At 42.4% G+C, this 22,642-nt stretch overlaps 2 protein-coding genes across 3 annotated transcripts; one reads left to right on the plus strand and one right to left on the minus strand.

Moving 5' to 3' along the window:
• Nucleotides 1–2,727: 2,727 nt before the first annotated feature.
• On the minus strand, nt 2,728–6,713 carry arl14ep (ADP-ribosylation factor-like 14 effector protein). Its single transcript, XM_061067546.1, has 5 exons — nt 6,533–6,713; nt 3,971–4,163; nt 3,458–3,586; nt 3,323–3,363; nt 2,728–3,194 (listed from the first exon to the last, which is right to left on the minus strand). The coding sequence occupies exons 1-5, from the start codon at nt 6,601–6,603 to the stop codon at nt 2,966–2,968; spliced, it is 663 nt and encodes a 220-aa protein (XP_060923529.1). The 5' UTR covers nt 6,604–6,713; the 3' UTR covers nt 2,728–2,965.
• A 966-nt stretch (nt 6,714–7,679) lies between these two features.
• nr1h3 (nuclear receptor subfamily 1, group H, member 3) lies at nt 7,680–22,471 on the plus strand. Of its 2 annotated transcripts, XM_061067545.1 has the most exons (11): nt 7,680–7,836; nt 11,639–11,848; nt 14,348–14,430; nt 14,937–15,182; nt 16,157–16,423; nt 16,574–16,779; nt 17,426–17,605; nt 17,842–17,941; nt 18,326–18,439; nt 18,579–18,673; nt 19,029–22,471. In XM_061067545.1, exons 3-11 carry the CDS (start codon nt 14,388–14,390, stop codon nt 19,173–19,175), a joined length of 1,398 nt encoding a protein of 465 aa, XP_060923528.1. In that variant the 5' UTR covers nt 7,680–7,836; nt 11,639–11,848; nt 14,348–14,387; the 3' UTR covers nt 19,176–22,471. The 2 variants fall into 2 exon arrangements, with proteins under 2 accessions (XP_060923528.1, XP_060923527.1); XM_061067544.1 differs by lacking the exons at nt 7,680–7,836; nt 11,639–11,848; nt 14,348–14,430 and adding an exon at nt 14,437–14,529.
• The last annotated feature ends 171 nt before the right edge of the window (nt 22,472–22,642 follow it).

Here is a 22,642-nt window from a genome sequence, read left to right on the forward strand (position 1 = left end):
CATGAACATACATTGTGAGCAGGAGTGTTTCAAGGGAATAGGCTCTTGTCAGGGGGTTTCCAACCATGGTGCGTTGCAGTTAGGGCCTGAATAACTGAACGTAGGATTTAAAGGGGTTCCCACAGAGTCGTTGTTGCTGCAGTATTAAGTGATCAACTCTTCTCAAGGACCCGTAAGCAATGAAAACATTTCGGACAATATTTAAGAAAGTGAGAACAAATGCCAGGATCTGTCGCCTGATCTGGATCCACACCATTATTTGATTGGGTTCTTTCCCAAACTCTACCACATCCTTCCACTCAGGTCGATGGCGTTTTGTGTTGTGAGTCGAGTTTTTAAAAGTGTCCAGATATGGGGCAGTGCAGATTTCCGATGGGAGAGGGCCCCAGAGGGGGGGGGGGGTCTGATGCCCTGTCACTGAAGGGTTCTCCGGATGTCGCAGCGGCTGCAGAGCGAATCCGTGTCCGATGACAAAAGTTTCCAGGATGGAGTGGAGGGGTGGAGGAGGTCAGACAGGTACAAGGGGAACTGGGCACCGAGGGATTTATAGGCGGGGACGGGGATTTTGTAAATGATGACTGGACTGCAGTGAAGATGGATGAGGGGTTGGGGGGGTGGGTGAGCTTCAGGTGAGAACCCTGGCAGCTCACACCGGAGCCCGGTTGATGCTGGGGAGCCCGGGACAGGACTCTGTCGCCGCCGTGGAGACGCGAGGTGATGAAGATACGGCCGAAGGTCACCGAGTCGGACAGTGACGAGCGGAGTCTGGAAACACTCGTGATCGATCTCCTGCTTGAAGCCTGCAGGACGAGAGGCTCGCATCCTAAAGCATCGTCTGCTCTTTGTGCAAAGTCAATTCTCTCCTTTAAATTAGAGTTTGTAGCAAGACGTCAGCGGCTGTGATGAACGACTCGCTCTCTGCACACACTAACACGGTTTTATTCATATTAATAAGCTTTATTACTACGTAGCCCCTTTAAAAAACAAGCTTCTGTATAAGATACATTATGAAGACGGCATAACTGAAAACCCATTCCTTCTCATTTACACAACATTTTAAAAAAACCAATCTCCCTTGTGTTGTGATTGCTCTGCTCCCTGGACACAAACAGAGGAAATGGAACAGCGGCCCGTGACACCTGACCTCCGGCCGGGCTCAAGGACGACGGGATGTGTACAGATGAGCTGTCACTTGGCAGCGTGATGAAGTGCTGTGTCATGCTGTGTCATGCTGCTCACCTGCTGCAGTTTGTTAGTACACAGGGGGACGGCTCCGGTCTGGGATCATCAAACAACCTGTCCTAATGGAAATAAGAGAAACTGTATTGACATTTTAAAAGGGTTTGTTTATAGCAGTAGGATTCCTGAGATGACTTTTCACAATTTAATAATGTCTGTCCTTCTTAAAAAGCTTTGTGTCAAATGTAATAAAATTAGACTGGTGGTGCTTTCTGTTATAAACCTAATGGTATTATGACTTTTATCCTTATAAATATGTGAAATTAGGAAGGACTTCTCTAGACCTCTCCTCAAGACTGAGCACTGGACAGACGGACTTTTTTTTTTTTTTAACAATATATTTATTGAGTTTTACATATAAGAAACATACATTCAAACATTTATAAACATACAAACCTTTGTGAACACCCCCAACCCAAAATCAAACACTCAGGGTAAAGAAAAAGAGGCAGAAATTAAATAACTTAAATAAGATTAAAAAATATATATAAAAAATATATATAAAAATATAAGAATAAATGGAAGTAAATAAAGACATAATTATACAAATACAAATAAATAAAATTAAATTCCGACAGACAGACTTTTAGATTTAAGGTTTAGCTTTGACCTTTTAATTACACTTTAAATCGTTAATTTAATTATTATAATGAACTCCAGAAGTTGTTTTCACCTTGTCGTTTGAGTTGGTTGATTTACGAACTTAGTGAAAAGATGTGTGGGGGTCAGGGAGGAACCAGGAATTTGTTATCACCCTCTTTAACATTGTCTGATTTTTGACATTGTTGTTGATTAAAGATGTTTTCATTCATCAGCTTCTGGAGTAGAAGTGGTCGTGCGTAAGATTTAAAGTTGTATCCGGTTTATCCCAGGTCACGATACTGTCCTGACATCTCACCCAGTTTTTCAGTTTGCCTTCGCCTGGAGGAAGTTGTTTGTTTTTCCAGGCTGTGACGAGCAGAACATGAGGAATCAAGCTGTTTTAGTGCAGACGCAGTGACAGAGATCGTTCACACGGAAGAGTTCTGAAGCGTGTCTGAAGCAAAGACCAAATATTTTCAACCTTCTTGGTTTATTTTGCATTCAATACCCAAACAAAACATTACAGGTTAGAATGGCTCCAAATGTCACTATATATTCCTCATGAATTTAAGTGTAACTGTTCGAGAGAATAATATCTATCTGAAAACAAAACTGTATAAACACCAACTGCCCAACAGATATTATTAAATGAGCATATGTAAAATCCTTTAATTTCTCTTTAGATCCTCTGAGCTCCAGTGTCTGTTGCCTGTTTCTTACATTATATGATTTCATGTTTTCGCCGTCTGCAATAATCCAATAAAAAAGTAAATTAATATTTTTGAAAGAAACTAAATTCAGCATCTCACCGGCACAAAGTGGAGCTTGAGATAATTTCACTGGCAGCAGCCGGCATTAAAACTTCAGTTAATCTGCAGAGGTTTCGATGAATCAACAGAGGAGACGTCAAATATTAAAAGTTTATTAAGAAAAGTGGTTACATAAAACCAGAAAATACACATTAGACATTCAGCAGAACACGTACACTGTTCTGTTCCGTTTACTGCCACAGGGGGCAGCGTTGCAGAACGTGATGCAAGTGGAAGATCCTTCAGAGTCTTGACCATAAACCAGACTGACCTGGAGCTGAACGTTTCCCAGAATCCCTCTGGATCCATCTATACAACCTCAGAGTCACAGTCAGCTAAAGAGCAAACTTGTTTCGGATTATCTCTCCACCTTCCACCTCCACCTGCTCGTAAAGCCACTTCCTGTCGCAGCGGCACTCCACGCCACACTTGCGCGAGCCGCACTCGGGGCAGGCGTAGAAGCAGCCCATGCAGTCCACGTCCAGGCAGTCACACATGTCTTTGGCGTTGGAGAGCAGTCGACCTTGGTTGTCGTACACCCGGCTTTTGGCTGCAAGCGCCTGCCTGTGTAATCCAGAGGGAAAAAACAGATATCAACGAGTCGTCTCTTTAATGAGAGTCTGTTCTTGATGCATTTTCTCTCCAAGGGGTTTATTCAAACACTCGGATCTGTGAGAATAAAAGTGTCTCACCTGTCGGACAGCAGTTTTCCTCCACGGCCCCCTCGCCCCCCCTGTGACAACAAGTATAAGTACATGTTAGGTTATGTAAATACTATACTTCACGTTATCTACCCACAGTACAGACAGCAGCAGCAGAAATCTCACCCTCATTCCTCCTCTCCTTTCTCTGCGTAGATTGGCGGCTTCTCTCGCTTTGTCTCTGTCCGCTGGCGTTCCAATCTGAGGAGCGGCGGGCGTCTCCTTCGGCACGACTCCTCGTTTACGAAGTTCAATCTGTGGGATTTTTCACAGTTATCAAGCAGAGCGACTGGTTGTCATCACCACCTGCTGTTAGGATGGAATATGGACTTTCTTCCCTATCTTGATTCAAGAGCGTGTTCTTTCATTTTCAGAGCATTATTTCTTTGTTCCACTTTTAGTTTTGCTGAAACGCTGGAACTGAAGGACGGAATATTTGTGCAGCAGTAGCAGAAAATCTGAGTGCAAACAAACTGTTTCGAGCAAAAGCGACGGCAGGATTCTGACGGGAAACATTACGAAATCTGAGCGTGAAATGAACAAATAATATCCTCAAAATGAAAACACCACGCTTTCAAAATAAGTTAGAAAACACAAACTCCACTGAGGGATATTCGATATAAAGTCTTGAGTCTGCACCTTTGAGGAATCCTGACCGATGAAGACGGTGGGCACGGCGTCCTCTCGCAGGAACTGTTTGCCGTTGTAGTCCCTGAAGCAGTCGGCCCTGAAGTGCTCTGAGCAGAGGCAGGTGTTGATGGTCGGGAGGAAGTTCTTCATCCCCAGGCTGTGGACCCATTTGCTGGCCAGTTGGGGTTTGCTGAGCGGGAACCTGAGACACAGGAGAGGGAGGAAACGGATTTAGACCAGTTTGAACCTTTTCAACAGCAGAAGAACACCTTTTTCCAAATCGGTCAAAGATCTATGTTATTTTAAATACTATTATTCTATTTTGGTCTTTCATTCACTGCCTCAAGTCAGAGAATTTATATGTAGACCGTGAAAGCTCTTTTTTATCGAAGGAACAACATGAAGCTGATTGTAAAGTTTGACGTGTGCTGACGTTTTCTGTCAAACATCAGTGGACATAAAGTTCAACTGGCTGAATGTCAGGTTTTCTGTATGTACATCATCTGCCGAAATCAAGATAATCCCATGTGATTTAATGCTGTTTTAAATTCATTACATCATGATAAACCAGCAATTTATTTTTCCAAAGGGGTCAGTGATAAGCAATGCTAATCTTTAAGATGCATTATTGCCTTCCACTTTGTGTTTTTCTAAATATATTCAATTTGTTAATTTATAAGTTAAGCTTTAAGCTGATACAGTTGTTTGAGCAAACTAGATTTCTGATCAACTTGAAATAAAATTAAAATACCTTTTTTTAATATAAAAAGTAGGAAAACGTTAAACAATAACTGAAGTACATCCCAAAAACATGGGCACCCTCCTACGCCAGCAGTTATCATAGCTTGCAAACACTTGTTGCATTTAACCAAGTATTTTCCTTATTGAATGATAAATTGATTATTCTTCTGTTCTTGCAAGTGACAGATTTGGATCATTTGTCTTAACTGACTAAAGAATATTTGTGTCCAGAATTGGCAGATTTTTGTTGAATCCATTATTCATTATAACTTTGTTTCCTGTTACACACACATCTCAACTCAAGCGAGGGAGACCAACACTTAAACCAGGAAACATACAAGTCACTGTATGATGTCCAGTGTTGGGGAGTAACGGAATACATGTAACGGCGTTACGTATTTAGAATACAAATTATGAGTAACTGTATTCCGTTACAGTTACAAATTAAATAGATGGTATTCAGAATACAGTTACATTGTTGAAATCAGTGGATTACATGACGGTACTTCTCTGTTTCACGAGTTTAATCACTGTCTCGTAAATCCACCGGAGGCAAAGCCCCCAGGAAGCAGCTGGAGACCAGGGCTGCCGTATGAGCGCCCGGGACCCCGGCGGCGTGAAGAAGCCTCACCGCGACCGGCTCGGGACCGAGGCTCTGAGAGAGTTCCGTCGCTACCAGAAATCTACGGAGCTGCTGATCCGCAAGCTGCCCTTCCTGCGCCTGATGAGAGAAGACCGACCTGCGCTCCCAGAGCTCTGCTGTCATGGCTCTGCAGGAGACCAGCGAGGCACGCCGGGTTCACACCGGACGCTGAAGCGACGCTAAAATAATATCACCCGTTGACCCAGTAGTATAAAAGCATATGGTCACTTGTTGCTCCAACATTAACTGCAACAGCGTCCCAATTTAATGTCATCCATCTTCAAGAACTTCTCCGCTGTTTGCTCCATTCAATGTCGGGTGTGGAGGGTAAATTACGTATTCTACGCCCCCCCCCTCTCTTTTTATCTTTATGACTGCTTGTGTGTCTGTATGGAGGGGCAGAGGGGGGCATTTAATAATGTGATCGGTCAAATTGGTAAATTTAAAACTCCAGGACAACAGAAGGGGAATACAAACTATGGGATGCATGCTTATAAATCATATAAAATATGTCATCAATATCGTTTAAAATCATTTTTCAGTGTGTTTCCTGGAGCGATACGCTCGCGTCAAGCTCAAACTAAAATAGACTCGACGCCGAAACGATCGTAGCACGGCGCGAGGCAGCCTTGGCACAGGGGGGGGTCCTTCAGCCTCTGGTGGGACCGGCACAAAGGTGGGAGTGGATGGGAGCCGGACATCCAGCGGCCCGCAGCATCGGTGGAGAGAGAGTTTAAACTGCTGCTGCTCCCCTGACTATAAAAACGCCGCAATCATACACTTAAAAAATGCAATACAAACCGGAAGTATTCCAAGTATTCAGAATACGTTACTCAGATAAGTTAATGTAATGGAATACGTTACAGATTACATTTTTGTGCATGTATTCTGTATTCTGTAACGGAATACGTTTTCAAAGTATCCTTCCCAACACTGATGATGTCTTATTGTTTTGATAATGGGTGGAAATATAGATGTATTAAAGATACGATAACGTCTGCTAACATCAACTCTGTTAAGTTGCCCCAGGTTTTATTATTATTTAATCGGTTATTAAAAATGAGACTAAAAACGCTGCACTGCTAAAGAGGACGTGGTTTATATTTAAGTGATTTAAAGTCAATCGTGTTTAATCGAATTATCATTGAAGCCCATGTGAAGCTCCTGCTCCTCCGGTGTGAACTCACCTGTAGAATCGTATTTCTGATCCTTTAACGAACTTGTTGTTGCAGCCGGACGCTGCACAGATCACCGGCATCGTGTCACTTCCGGTACAGAACTACAAGATTGTGTCGAAAACTTTGTAAACGCGCAAGAAGAAGAAGTAAACACACATCAATGGTGTGTGATTGTTTTCCTCGGGTTTCTTCTTCCTCGGCGGAAATACAATGTTCACTTCCGCTTTGACTTCCAGTGTTGCCTGGGAAGCGTCTGCCCCCTAGCGGCGGCTCGGTAGTTATTCAGAGAGAGAGAGGAGGGGAAATCTTTTAATGCGACTGAAGATACATTATTTTCTCTGGCTCTTAAAGGTAAAGTTATAATAATATTTATAATAATAAATAATACATTTTATTTATAGGCGTCTTTCACACCTTGCAAGGCAGAGATAAAACTGAATAAGACAAATGAACAGTGAATAAAACATTATGTAAGTTGGCCAAATGGAAAACAATCAGATATTTCTGTCAATATCCAGTTTATAAAAAACGGGATTAAAGTAGAACTTTCTTAAAAAGTTATATGTCTGAGAAAATGACTGTTTTGTTTAAGGATCACGTAGAAAACAACATTACGTAAATAATAGGTTTACAGATAAGAGAAGAGAAGAGGGAAAATAATATATAAGCTGGACATTGAATGTTTATGTTTATGACTTCCTGAACATCACCACTTGCACGCATCCCTGCTGCCTGTAAGACATACTTCAGGGCATAGCAGTCAAGAGTTTAAAGGCTGCTTTTAAGACCTTCCTGAGGGCAGAGCAGTCATTTGCCTTTGCTGTCTGTAAGACTAGTGGCAGGGCAGAAAAGTCATTACTTACCCCTGCTGCCTGTAAGACTAGTGGCAGGGCTTAGCTGTCAATATTTACCCCTGCTGCCTGTAAGACCTTCCTCAGGGCAGAGCATTAATCACTTGCCTTTGCTGCCTGTGAGACTAGTGGCAGGGCATAACTGTCAAAATATTTGTACCCCTGCTGCCTGTAAGACCTTCCCCAGGGCAGAGCTGTCAATACTTTCTTTTGCTGCCTGTAAGACTAGTAGCAGGGCAGATCGGTCTCACGTAACCCCCGCTGCCTGTGAGACCTTCCGCAGGGCAGAGCAGCTGCTTCCTGCATCAGCCTCAGACCGGGCCGCTGGGTCACATGATGGATGTACGCTGGTTAGCATAGCGAGCTAACACGCTAGCCTCGGTGGTCAGAGCCGCTGTCAACACGAACCACAGCCGGAGACCGAGTCGCCCTCAGCGGATCCACAACCACCTGGAAACTCCGGTAAATCCACCGACGTCACCCTTGTCTCATCGTGCTAACGAGCTAAGCTAAGCTAGCCGAGCTCCAGGGGCTAGCGGGGGAGTTTCTCCGGAACGCGGGCGGGTCGAGCTAACGTGAACAGTATCGGCCTTGTTCGGACTGAGCATCGAAGCTAATCTGAGCTAATCTGTTATCATGTCTCCACCGGAAGTCACTGCTAGCGTTCTAACCCACTTCATCACAAGCCCAAGTTCAGGCTAACTTTGTGTTTACCTAGTTTACCTCCTAGCTAACTAGCAGGACTTTTTAGCTAACTAACTAACTAAGTTGCAGGTGATGGTGGCAGGTCAGTGGTCGGAACAGCCTCTCAACCTGTCTCAGCAGGTGTCAGATTCATCATGAAACTCGTCACATGGGATTTAAGTCGTTTTAATTTCTTTTTGCTCTTTTAAGCGTCAACAAAGTTCTCCCTGGTTGCGAAATGACATCTTCAGCCTGTGGACAACCACTGTGGAGACTCATGACTCAGGACACAGGGCTGAGACAGTCTGATTCTCAATGATCTGTCTTTGTCCCCCTGGTTGTTGTCTGTCTGAATGTCCTTAATGTCCACCCACATGTCTCTTGAGTTCCCTTGTTGTGTCAAACCTCTCTCTCTCTCTCTCTCTCTCTCTCTCTCTCTCTCTCTCTCTCTCTCTCTCTCTCTCTCTCTCCCCTCCATGTTGGTGATCAGACCTGTCCCACAGTGTGAGTCACTGTCTTACATCTCTATCAGTCGTTATAATGGACCGGATGTGTGTCTCCACCCGGTGTGTCCCCCTGGTGTGTCCAACCTGTGTCTCCACCCGGTGTGTCCACCTTGTGTCTCCACCCGGTGTGTCCACCTTGTGTCTCCACCCGGTGTGTCTCCACCCGGTGTGTCCACTTTGTGTCTCCACCCGGTGTGTCCACCTTGTGTCTCCACCCTGTGTGTCCACCTTGTGTCTCCACCCTGTGTCTCCACCTTGTGTCTCCACCCTGTGTCTCCACCCGAGCTGTTCCAGGGAGAAGAAGTGAGACCACTCGGTGGGTCTCCAGGGGCCTCCCAGCTCTGGATCCACCACTTCTTCTTCTTCCATCACTGGTTTCGTGTTTCCTTCATGGGAACGGGCGCTGACTCTTGAAAGCACTGACTCTTTGCTTTCACTCTGATTTGCTGCTGAGTGGGTTTTGTCCGTTTTTGCTTCACATGGGCGCGTTGCATCCGCCGGAGGTTCTGAGACTCTGAGAAAAGTACGTTTCCCACTCGCTTGTGCTGACTTTACTTTGTACGATCAGGTGTAGTGAGAGGGAACTAGTAATAACTTCCACAAACGCTGTGTCAACCCTCCACGTGTTCTTTCCGACAGCGACGGAAAATGTTACAAATTGATGTAATGTTTTGAGCCGTTTGTTATTTCCCTTTGCAACAATAGGAAAACCTGTTTTTGATTAACAGATTCAGTGTTTGGTTTTATCTCCTGTAGGGAGGGGCTGGCAGCGAGCCAGGGGCAAAATCTGCAGGGAAATCAAAGCCTGTTTGCAAAGATGGACGATACGTCTCCACTTGAGATGTTCCAATCAAACATTTCCTCTTCCCGATACCAATCAAGATACCTGCACTTTGTACCGATCTGATTCCAGTGCATTAAAGACATATAACAACTTGAGGAACTCTTTCTAACAGTTGTGTATTACTAACCCTGTATGGAAGGGGCTTTATGAGATTGCTGGAGTCTTGGGTACTTATCGTCATTTTACACGTGGAACTCTCCAGCGTGAAATATTGTGAAATTGAAGACATTTTAGCTAGCTCTGTCTAACGGTACAACATCCAGTAATTACTTATTCACTGCTGTAAAAACATATATTCATAGACTTAAAGGACGCGGTGTCGGGACAGTTCATAGAGATGTAGACTCTCTGATACCAGATCTTCTGTCTATCCAGAAATGTAGAGAATATTTCGCTGGTGATTCATTTGTTAACAATGAACTGAGCAGTTGAGTGATTGTTTCGGCTCCTGTTGCTAAGGAAACGTGAGTCATTACTAAGGATGGGGGGAAAAAACGATTCAGTTACAAATCGCGATTCTTGTGAATGACGATTTTTTTTTTTTTTTTAAACATATTTATTGGTTTATACCGGGGGGGATATATAGGGGGAGCAACATCACCCCAGAGCATGTTGACCAGCTCGTGTTTTTGCACAAGAATCTAAACATACCCAAGCACTAGCTTTGCATCGGCTACATGCAAACAACATAGCCTACTTTTTGTTTATTTCAAACTTTATATTTTAAGTAAACTTTTATTCATTCTATTTAATTTAGCTTTTATTTATTGTTTAAAAGTAGCCTAAGTGGCTTACATTTCTCAATCTGTCAGTTTGTGTGCAGTTGACAGGGGCTATACAATAATAGGGCACATTTTTATTTATTTTCTCTATTGGCCTCCCGGCAGTCATTAAGTTAATGTTAATATTTGAAATAAAACTGGTAAAGCTCTAAGTGAATTTTACTGTGTTGTATTTGAAGGAATGATTCAACATTTTTCCATGGTCCAGTATTTAAAAAAAAATAAATAAATCCCAGGAAATCGTAATATCGAATCGCAATACTTACAGAATCGCAATACCCACAGAAATCGCAATACATAACGTATCGCCACCTAAGTATCGCGATAGTATCATATCGGGAGGTCCCTGCCGATTCATGTCCCTAGTCATTACATTATATTTGTTATATTTACACCCGATAATCGGATTTGAGCAAAAAATTGGTTATCGTGGCAAATTAATATTGGATTAGTTAACTCATATGCAACCAGAACTCTTCCAGTTTGGTTTTCATACTTCGATGATGAAGTTTTTGCTCTGACTAGCAACTTATATTCACCTGTAGAAGTTTAAAATCAAGGGAACTGGTTCATTATAACTTTTTAACAGCATCCCAATAGATGTTTACTAAACACAACATGTCATTGACGACTGTGTGAGTATCGAGACAAGGCCGTCAAGTGTAAAATACAATCAGTGTCTTTTGGTTCGATCCCGTGTGTGATAGATTTTCGTTTGGTGCTTTTCGTTTCCAGTTGTCTGTGAAAACACGCACCATCCAAAGGTGACTGGCTGATAAGATGCAGGGGACATTGGACCGGAGCGGAGGGATCAGGGTGGGGATGACATAAGGTCACAGGGAGAGTAGACATGTTTTACCGCCACAAAATGTGAACTAACCCAATAAAACTCGATACCTGTTGGGTTAGCAGACAACGAGCAGCCTGTGAAACAACCTGGTTCTGTTCACCTGCTTCAGAAAAGATCAAAATCTCAGAAAAACGATTTATCGTGATCTTTAACACTCACATGACGTCAGACATATTGATTTGTGGTTTCCCAATATATGAACTTCACATTAGTCTTGTCCTGTGAACTGATTGATGTATTCAATCTAGATGTAGTATTGCTTTTGTGATCCCCTTATCTCTCACTCCTCTTATGCTGTGTGACATTTCCTTGAGAGAGGCTTTCTGTTGCTGATAGTATTTTGTCTTATTCACTGGACCACATTAGTGGTTTTACTTTGAAAGGACTGTAGAAAGCTTGGGGTTATTCTGAGGTGTGTGTGTGTGTGTATGAGGCTGTTCTTAGTAAAATCTGTTGCCTAAATACTCTCGGTGAAAAAGACTGGAACACCACAGCTCTGTGGGGAGTTAGGAGCCATACATGACCAGTAGTAACCTCTTGGGTTTCCTCTTTCTCTCCTCCCCTCCTCTCTGTCTGTTTTCCCTCCTGTCTCCCATAGGGCATAGTGGAAAGAGAGTTGTCTTCTCTTTTTCTCCTCGCACTCTTCAAGATATCAAGTCATTAAACTCCAGCCCAGTGACTCACGGTGGTTTTTCGGCGTCCGGGCTCCAGCAAGTCGGCGGTGGGGGGGGGTGGACATTGACAGACTGAGGCTGGGGACTCGCGTGGGAAAGAGGCATTGGCGGTAAACAAGACATCGACTTCAGAGGTAAGATCAGTGGGAATCGATGCCTGCTGTCACAGAGTCGGTGGAGCAGGTTCACTTGGAGCTGAGTGGGGCTTAGTGTAAAAATGTGGTTCTTCTGGTTTTGTTTATCTATTGACTGATGTTATCTAGAGTGAGAGTGCTTCCTCATTGAAATGGTAAAATATAGACTTTTATAGAAAATCCTGTTAGACTTTGATTCTTTCTGTCAGTAAAATAGCAACATGACTGCTCAATTCTGACAATTATACTAGAAAAATATAGTATTAGTCATAATCATACTTTTCCTTATTATTCGAATAACCTATTGCAATGGTTTTTATTCTAAAATAGCCAGAAACCACCAAGGAAACTCAACTACATCCTGTGTGGAAGCTTTTATCTTAAAGCTGCAACAATAGCCTCTTAATCTCTGCCAAGGAGTTTGTTTGTTTGCTTCTCAGCTGCAACACTGAAAAACTACTGGACCATGAAACCATGTTTTGCAGGTCTGGCTTAAAAGGCACATTGAGGAATTTCACTTATCATCGAACAGTGCAAGTTCAAAAGTTTCATGACAAATCATTTTTGAATTGTGATGCAAAAGACCAGATGTTTTTATGGTGTTTACATCCACAAGTTTGTAGAATAGCAGATTATCATTTCTTATTTAGTAAGATCTAGGCAGACATGTATGGGATTGTTGGTGGAGGAATATGCTTTCTCGAATAAGTGCTCTTCTACTCTACCACATGAAAACCATGTTTACATGATTATCTGTTGGGCTTGGAAAGTTAATGCCGTCACCACTTTAGTGTTTTCAATCAATGTTCAATTGAAGTTTTCTTTTTAATTCGTCGTCCACGTAGTCTGACCAGAGTTTATGGAATTTGAAACAGACATTTGTTGTTTCTTCCTGAAAAGAAAAGAAATCCAGTTGTGCAGTAAATGCTACCTTTGGGGATTTTGACTTCTTTAATTTGGACCTGTGATCAGATTTTGTGGTAAGTTACGAATTGACCCTGTGTTGTAGTCCTGGAAAGGGAAATTGCTTGTGGTCATATATTCAAAACCACAACATTTGTTTATCTCTCTCTGTCACTATGTTGCATTTACACAATAACATTAAGCAAATGGAGCAACTAGCAGGTGGCCTATTGTCAAAAATGGTAAATCAAGGAAATGAATATGTTCGATCATCAGTTTTACATTGGGCAAGTGGCCTTATCTTATGTTACAAGAGTTGTGGCTGTGTTGTTATTCACTGGATCGTAAACGAGCTTATAAACAAGCTTGTAAACATAGTGTCGAGATTTGAAGCTCACTTAGATTTTTCTTGGTGATGAAGATGTGATTATGTCTCTTCTCTCTATTCTTGCTAAGCTGTGTTTCTCATGTGTTCACTGAAACTAAATCTGGAAGAAATACATAAAATAAACACGGAATTCTTTGCTTGAAACAGTTCAGTTCTAGTTTGGATTGTTCACAAAGGAATCAAACATTTCTCAGGCTTCTAAAATTCAAATTCAAAATTCAAGTTAAGCAACATGACGTAATAGATTTATTTTATATTGTTAAAACTAAAGTACCAGTTCAACCTGTAGAGGCAGGTGTCCGTTAGACCTGTTACTGGTTGTGCAAGAGGATTCTGAATTTGCATTTCTCTCCAGTGTCTCACCCTTTCTGAGTAAAGAGCCTTGAGATTAATATGGTGCGATTAAAAATATAATTAAATTGAACTGAAGTATTTGTTTCTTAAATATCTGGTAGCATACGACAATTTTTAGCAATGTTCCGAAACCGTTTTTTAAGGCAACATTGAATTTGAATTGATCTTCCAGAAAATGCTTATAACAATTTTATATTGTATAAACAGTTATAGAGGATTTTACCCATTTCATTCATCCTACAAAAGCCAACTCATAAAACCGATTAAACACACGTGCAGTGCTATGATATAATATGACAAAACCACAAGGGGGTAACGCGTGAGATAAACTGCAGATGGATGGATATTTTATAACCGGCTTTTCCTTCTTGCAGGTTGTTTTAAAAATAACTGAAAATCAGGCACGAGTGTATCTGCTGAGTCAGTTTCCTGAAATGCATCCTTATGTGGCACATGACAGACTTTCATTTCTGCTTTCACAGCCTGTCGACTTTCCAGTGTGCTCATATTTGTCGGCAGGGACTCGGTTGATTACAAGACTTTTCATATTTTAGATCTTTCCAAGAACTTGAATGATATTTTGCTTTGCTTTTGTCGTCTCTGTTTTAAATCTGTACAAAGCCGATATACAGTTAAACATTCTCCCCATAGAAATCCTCTCCTGTTGTCAACAGAAAGAACTCTGTGAAATGAATTTAAATCTAAGTTAAATACAGAAGTGTTTGGTGCAACTTGACATGAATCCAAGTTGTGCACCATTAGATAAGTAACAGGTGGTTGTCAACATAGTGTTTCTGTCTTTCTCAGGTATATTGAGACGTTAATCAAATCTGCTTCTTGTCTGTGCTTCACAGGTGCACGTTGGTTTCGTAATGACAAGCTGTTGTGCAGAAGATGTCCACGCTGTCTGTGACTGATATCCCAGATGTTGGTCATGGTGAGAGACGCTTCTCTTACATGTTATCAGCAGAGCCCGGCTCTTTTATCAGTTGGCTGATGGCGTCCGCTGATATGAGCCCTTCACTGTCATATCAGGGTCAGTTTGCTGATATGTGCCAGTATGAAAGCTTTGATTTGACAGAATTAACAATGCAGCAAACGTGTGCATTTATGTTTTTAAAAAAAATCTTAAATTGAGGAATCTTTGCCAGGTTATATATACACACACTTACGACTTGTTTTGATTCCTACAGTCTCGATCAAAAGAATGGCAGAAGTTCAAATACTAACCTTCACATTAATCGTATTTATTCCATGAGTTTTGTGTGTCTGTTGTGTACCACCTCTTGGCTAATGTACGCTTAACGTTTATTTTGGACACTGGCCAAAACTGATAAGGACAAGTGGAAACTTGTGCTGGAAACGTGTCAGTGTAACGTCACGATGTGTTTGCAGATGGTTCTGAATGTGAGTGTGTGTGTGTGTGTGTGTCTCCTCTGCCAGATGAGAGTACGGTGTTTGAAGGGGCCTCTGAGCTGCAGCTGGACTGCATGGTTGAGGAGAGCAGCGGAGGCGCCACAGTGAAGCGCGGCGGCCTGCTGTCGCTCGCTGACCTCTCCCAGCCCGATGACTTCCATGCCCCCCCTCACAACGGCCCTTCACTGACCAAGATGAGCAGCCCCCTGGCGGTGGAGACGGGCAACATCAAGCTGGACCCGGCTGCCGGGGACACGTCCGGCAGCAGCATAGGTGAGAGGGGGGGAAGGGCTTCAATACACAACTTGAGCCCATGTTACATCCGAATCCTTGTACTGTTGAAGTCTTTAAATAGTTTTCTTTAAGAAAATGAAGTTTCACCGTATGAATCTGGACGGCAGTTTCTGTTAATGTCACTGCCCTTTGTGTTTCTGAAAATGATCAAGTCAGACCAGGAACGACTCAACGACTCAAATGAAAACATGATTCAGTTTGATCTAAATTGAGTCAAGATGCTTTGTGTTTTCTGGCAGATTCAGTCAGCACCTGATACAACAGTGTTGTCGGGTTGTTTGTGTGTGTGTGTGTGTAATGTGTCATCAAGTGTCTTTCTGTGTGTAACTGGTGTGATCTTCCACACTGTACGGACCTGTTTGTCACAGACATGATCTTTTTGTAACAACACCATGAGCTCAGGCTGGATTGTTTCATAATAAAAGTTTGGATTTTAATAGTCACACTTTTTATTATTATTATTATTAGTAATTTTATTAGGTTGTACAAGGGCACAGGAAGCAGTGCTTTTAAATATGTCAAAATATTACAATTATTTAGGTAAATCTTCATTATATTAATGTCCATTTAATGCTGCTTCCTTTGCACCTTATAACTGTTGTTTTTATTTTTAAGAGAAATATTTTGGTGGTCTCCATAGTTTGTAATGTCTCCATGTGTTGTACTTCTGGCTCAACAATACAATTACTAGCAAGCTGCAATAAAACTACAAGACCAACATTGAACTGATCGTCAGAACTGATCTCAGTACAGCCAGCGTGTCTTTCTGTAGATTGAGAGAGAATGTAGCGCATCAAGTGTTGTTCTCTTCTCTATTCTCTAAAAGGTATATAATTAATCCTGTTGAAACCTGCAGGAACCCTGTTTAGTCACATTACTGCCTAAAAGAATGTCTCTGACTGAAATGCTTCAAAGTTCTTAAAATGATTTATCCCCTCCCTCCACGTGTGTAGATGGTCAGCCGGTGAAGAGGAAGAAGGGGCCGGCTCCGAAGATGTTGGGCAATGAGGTGTGCAGCGTCTGCGGTGACAAGGCCTCGGGTTTCCATTACAACGTGTTGAGCTGTGAAGGCTGCAAGGGCTTCTTCCGACGCAGCGTCATCAAGAGCGCCCAGTACTCCTGCAAGAACAACGGCCGCTGCGAGATGGACATGTACATGCGCCGCAAGTGCCAGCAGTGTCGCCTGCGCAAGTGTCGGGAGGCCGGCATGCTGGAGCAGTGTGAGTGGTCCTTTTACCAAAAGTGTCAAAGATGTAGAAGATGTAAATTCCACTCTGAAATGAAGAGTGAATAACATGAGAATGAAATTGATCCTCTGCACTGAGAGATTGAGCTTCGGTGAAGAACGTGCGTCCCCTCTGACCTTTTAGGTGTCCTCTCTGAGGAGCAAATCAGACTAAAGAAGATGAAGAAGCAGCACGACGAGGACGCCGCCCGCCCGTCCACCGTGGTCACGCCCACGCCTCCGCAGGAAGTGGTCACGCTGGATCCTCAGCAGCTGGAGATGATCGAGAAGCTGGTGACCATGCAGAAGCAATGCAACAAGAGGTCTTTCCTCGAACGACCAAAAGTCACGGTAAGCGAACGTCTCGAGGAACAAGATGCAGCATTTGTGTAGGTGTTTAGTTTGGGTGGCTGTTGATCTGCTATAGCCTGGAAGGTGAAGGAGAAGGTACAGCTGCTATATAGACAACACAGGCGGTGGACTAGTGGCAGAAATTTGGACTATGGGCAGAAAAGGTCTCTGGTTCGTCTCTGGTTCGACTCCACGGAGAAACAACAAAAAGACGAACCTGCATTGATCTGTCCAAAAATCCAAGAGGATTCTCCCTACCCTGTCTAGTGCCCCTGAGCAAGGCACCTTACTCCCCCAACATCTGCTCCCCGGGCGCCGTACATGGCTGCTCACTGCTCTGTGTGTCCTGCACCAGATGGGTTAAAAGCAGAGGTTAAATTTCCCTCCTTGCATGAGTGTGCTTGTGCATGTCTGTGCATGTGTTTGGGACAAATAAATGTATCTTAATCCTAATCTTAAATCATATTCATGTGAGCAGGATCTTCTTGTAAAAGCCACGATGATTTGAAATACTGGTTTACCCCGGAATATTCTGTGGCTTCTGCTTTCAAAACATATCAGAGAAATGTTTACTCCATGTTAACCAATCCATAACTACGCTTGTGTTTGTTGATGTGTATATATTTTTTGTGTGTGCGTCAAACAGCCGTGGCCTCAGAGTCAGGACTTGCAGAACCGAGAAGTGCGTCAGCAGCGGTTCGCCCACTTCACCGAGCTCGCCATCATGTCAGTGCAGGAGATCGTGGACTTTGCGAAGCAGCTCCCTGGTTTCCTGGAGCTCACGAGGGAGGATCAGATCGCTCTGCTGAAGACGTCCACCATCGAGGTTTGTCCTGATTTATAGGGATGCACGTGCACCAATTGATTTCTCAATTTGGATACTGACACCTGGGCTTTTAGATCTTACCCCGATGTCATGCCAGTGTTTGATTTGTAATTTGTAGGCTTCACTGTGTGGAAGAGACTGGAATCGTTCTCTTTAATGAGGCAACATTAGAATGGATGTAAATGTTGCTCTAAGACAAACTATAACAAACACCTGACTGTGTTTGTCTCCCTCAGATCATGCTGCTGGAGACGTCACGCCGGTACAACCCTACTATCGACAGCATCACGTTTCTGAAGGACTTCAGTTATAATAAGGATGATTTCGCAAAAGCAGGTGAATTTACTCATTCGTGTTCATGGAGGATGTGCTTGATATCCCTCAAACTGATTGTCCCTTTTGTATTTAAATGCTTCAAAGAAAGGTTGAGCAGCCGTAGTCATTGTGGAATGTTTTGATTTTTAAACCAATTAGAGCTCCACAGTCACGTTTTAAATCCGCCTGTAACTCAGAGGTGCTGCATCTTGTTACCTGATGGTCTGGACCTGGGATGTCAGATAGAACATTTGTATCTCCTTGGCCTGTAGCTATACTTCAAATCGGTTATGTTTCAAAGAATTACTTTCACTCTGCTGAAGACAATTGCACCACTCTCTCTTCTTTTAAAAATAACCTCTCTTGTTTCCCTGTGTCTCTCTCTCTCAACCTTCTCCTCCTCAGGGCTTCAGCTGGAGTTCATTAACCCCATCTTTGAGTTTTCAAAAGGAATGAATGACCTGCACCTGGACGAGGCCGAGTACGCCCTGCTCATCGCTATCAACATCTTCTCTGCAGGTCAGAATTCAGAACATACACAATCTGCAGTGAATCCTCCATATCCACGGTTTTAAGGACCAAAACAATCTGATAATCTGTTGCAATTAGAGAATTAAGAGTTTGCTAATCTTTGTTTTGCATGTTGAACCTTGTTTAGATCGACCAAATGTGCAGGATCATGATTTGGTGGAGCGGCTGCAGCAGCCCTACGTGGACGCACTGCGCTCTTACATCATGATCAAGAGACCGCATGTAAGTGCTGAGTGGTTTACATAAGCACTTCTCTTGTGACCGGCAGTATGTCAGCATAGCCCGGTTGCTGTCATCACAACAAGCACATTGGGTCAGGGCTGAGGTTAAATCCTTTGGTTCAGACTCGGGGGGGGCGGTTCCAGCAGCTCGGCTGTGTGTGAGATGAGAAAAGGACGTATAGAGGAACTGTTTAAACTTTTACTGCAGCTGCAACTAGAGCCTTTGTAACTTTGTGTTTTTCTTATTTGAACTAAAAGCAACAAGACTCATTGTGACACAGATTTTAGAATTGATCGAAGGGGAAAAAGTCTCCTCTCTTCCTTTTTTTAATAACTTTTTTTAAACGTTTCCTCAGGATCACTTGATGTTCCCCCGCATGCTGATGAAGCTGGTGAGCCTCCGCACGCTGAGCAGCGTCCACTCGGAGCAGGTCTTTGCCCTTCGCCTCCAGGACAAGAAGCTTCCTCCGCTGCTCTCGGAAATCTGGGACGTCAACGAGTGACTGCGAACCTGGTGTCGCACTCCTGTGGCTTTAAAAGTCCGAGACTGACACGGCATCCAGCCGGGACCCGGACCTCTTCCCGCACGGACCGGTTTAAGGCGTGGAGATTTCATTTGTCTCGTGGCAGGAGAGCATCATTGACTGCTGAACGGATTTGTGTTCATGAGAAGAAACCTGGACACTTAGTTTTACTTTGAGCCTTTTGTTGTTCTTCCTCTTGTGTAGATGCTGACATGATTGTGGCAATATTGAACACCAGCACCAGGCTCCGAAGCCGTTTATCTGATTTAATATTTGTTGAAAGTCTCTCTAGTGCAGTTCTGTACTCATCCTCTAACAATCATCAGAAGGTTTGGATCAGGTTTGAGCTGATTTCCGTTTTACAGCTGAAGATTTGGTCTAAAAAAACAGGGATTTGCAGTCGTGCAACAGGTGGAAACGGATACAGAGTTGAGCTCCGGCAGATTCATGTCTGATATTCACGTTATTGATGTTGGGGTGAAGCAGTGAGTCATCTGGACGGTATTGTGCATCGTGATATTGCAGCAAATAGTTTGTTCTCTTTGATGTCAGTTCAGAAATCAGGCGTTTGTTGTAGTCGCTCAGGTAAAGTAATGTGAAGTACACCTCTGGGAATCGGGGGAGGGGGCGGGGGCTTCTGTAATTTCTAATAGAGGACTTGATCTTTCTTCCAAGTGCATAAGGGACCCTTTTGGTCATTTCTAGATGTCCATCAAACGTTCATGTAAATTGTATATTTATTTTCACAGGACAAAAGTGTTGTAGTTGAGTGCACACAGGGGAAGTTTCCACGAGATTGTACAATCACAAACCAACGCACAAGAAAGTCAAACTGCAGGTGACAGAGAGGCCGTGCCCTCGTCGACAGGAAATGGTGAAGTGACACATTTTCTTTATTTTCAACACAGCGCACTGGTACCTGGAAATAGACGAGTGTCTCCAAATTCCGTGTAAAGATGAAGAGTTGGTTTAAAAAAAGAAAGTGAATCTCCGACAAGTTTAAAACCCCTGCTCCCACAAAGTTTATGTTCATGAATCAATATAGAAAGAACCTCTATTAACAACTTATTCATCATGATGTTTATGTTAGAAGTTTCTTTTATTCATTTCATAATTAAACCGTACAATCATTTTCAGATTTCGATCTGGGCTAATCATCCTGAGCGACACAGTTTCGAACAGGATACATAGAAATTAGCTGCCTTTTGATTTTGGTAATATACGAATAATACTGAGAAAACCCTCTGTGACTGAATACACATTAGAAAAACAAGAGTATCGTCCTGGAACTGCTACTCGACACAAACAGCTTTAACTGGTCAGACTTTTTCAAAGCCTTCTTTAAAAGAAAAATCGACGTGGAGCAGAGGACATCAGGAAATGAATAGAAACATTTTTAAATGTCCTAACTGCAAAGATCTAGATGTTTATATCCATTCTGTGATTTTCATGCATTTCTCCTGTGCAGTGCAAACTTGAAATGCTGCGTTAACAGCCGATAGAGGAATTTTAATGTAAATACGTAGCTGTATTGTTTATTCTGGCTTTAAAAAAAGAGACTGGACGAGACGGTGCTACTGCAGCGTGTTTTTTGTGTCTGTGTGGAGCTAAGTATCAACGTTAGACCTTCACAACCGCAGGAGTTAAAACATTTTCAACCATTAATATGAGCTGCCGGTCAAAATCATAGCCTTTACATCAGTGTTGAGCTTTTTTTAATCATGTTTCTTTTGGCTTTCGTTGAATAAATTCACTTTTAACAGCTAAAATGGAAAGATGATTCTTCACATTAGCAGATAAAACCAAACTGTCATTATAAAGTAGGTGAAAGCCGTGTGGTTACAGGCGCATCAGGCAGGATGAGGTTTAATTTGATCTGAATTGGTCTCGTAAAGCACTTGAGTAACAGATGAATTGAATTGCAGACTTGGGTCTTTTTTTTTTTCTTTCTATTCGTATGTAAAGTAACAACATGTCTGTTTTCATCGTGTTTGTTTCAGTTAAAAACCTCCTAAATGGTCAAATCATTCTTTAAATCCTTCTTTTCTCACAGCAGATGTTTGGGCACGCTTGCAGTAGTAGAAACACTTGTGTTGCTTCTTGCATTAACAATGACATCATCAACTTTCTACTGTGACTTGTTATAAATGTCTTGTCTGAAAAGGATTCTACTGTTTCATGTCCCTCCCCGTTGCACAGGAGAGGAGTGTGTGTGTGTTTGTGTGTCTTTGAAACCCAGTCTGAAGAGATCAATGGATAACCACAGGATTCACTGATCCATTCGTATCCTGGAAAATAACATAGACCTCTGTGTAAACTGCCATTCAATCCATCTGTGATATATATACAGTCGATTATTTTCATTTGATTGATTAAATAACAAAATTGCCAATGGAGCAGCATGTGAATGGGGGGAAACAACCTTCCTTGTTGGTTTGATTGAATTCAAACGTGCATTGTTTTAACAGTGGGATGATTTTCAAGCTGCAGAGTCGTCACAGTTAAATCAGCTTTAGTTCATAGAGGTGGACTCCAGACATCTAGAGCTCCATGCCCATGTGCTGCTCTGTTCATCTGACATCACAAACTTTGTCCCTAAACTTAATTTCACTCTAACACACGGTGACCTGGCAAAATATGACCATGTATTGTATGAAGCCTTCTGCCTTCCCCCTCAAAAACCTGGTTTTGTTTTTTATTAATAGCCAAAAAATGGGAACACATTTGTTTGTAATTGATTTTCTGACACCCCCCTCTCTAACATTAGTATTAATGTTCTTGGATTTGTTTTGACAGATGGATCGATAATTAAACAAAGCAGATTATAAGTGATTTGTTTCAGTTCTGCAAAACTTAACTTTGGGTTTCAGTGAAATGTAAAGTTTGCCTTTTTGGTTTCTGGGTTTGCTGTTTGAGGCCAAATACTTCAAACCACTGAATTTAAAAGGAGCCTTTGCAAGTTTTCCACCTTGTTCTAATGACCCACAGGTCAACGGACACAAATGCTCTTGTGTTGTACTCGAATCAAACGAGCAGAAAGCTGTTAGCTCTGAAATCTTTGTTTCTCGGTGTACATGTTATGTTAATGATGTAGGTATCAGTTAATTTTGCTGTATATACTGTAAGTGACATCTGATCTCATTTAATTCCTGTCCTCAAAGGGTGACACTAAACAATATTGATATATAGAAATGCAAACCTATTTTAATACTTGTAACTCCTGAAGACCTTCTGTTTTGTATGTACAGTATAAATTAAAGCTATGCTGTAGTGCTTATGTGTTTGGAACTGGAATCACTTGTTTGCCCGTCAGACTTTAGACGTGTTGATGCTCAGGGACTTGATTTAAAGGGTCAGACTTATTAATTAGTCTTTATCACACCATGTTTTTATTTATCTTTATGTCCCTCAAAGATTTCCTGATTGATCTGAGAAGATGATGTAGC

The sequence above is a fragment of the Limanda limanda genome, chromosome 3 (genome assembly GCF_963576545.1).
Source record: "Limanda limanda chromosome 3, fLimLim1.1, whole genome shotgun sequence".
Classification (NCBI taxonomy): domain Eukaryota; kingdom Metazoa; phylum Chordata; class Actinopteri; order Pleuronectiformes; family Pleuronectidae; genus Limanda; species Limanda limanda.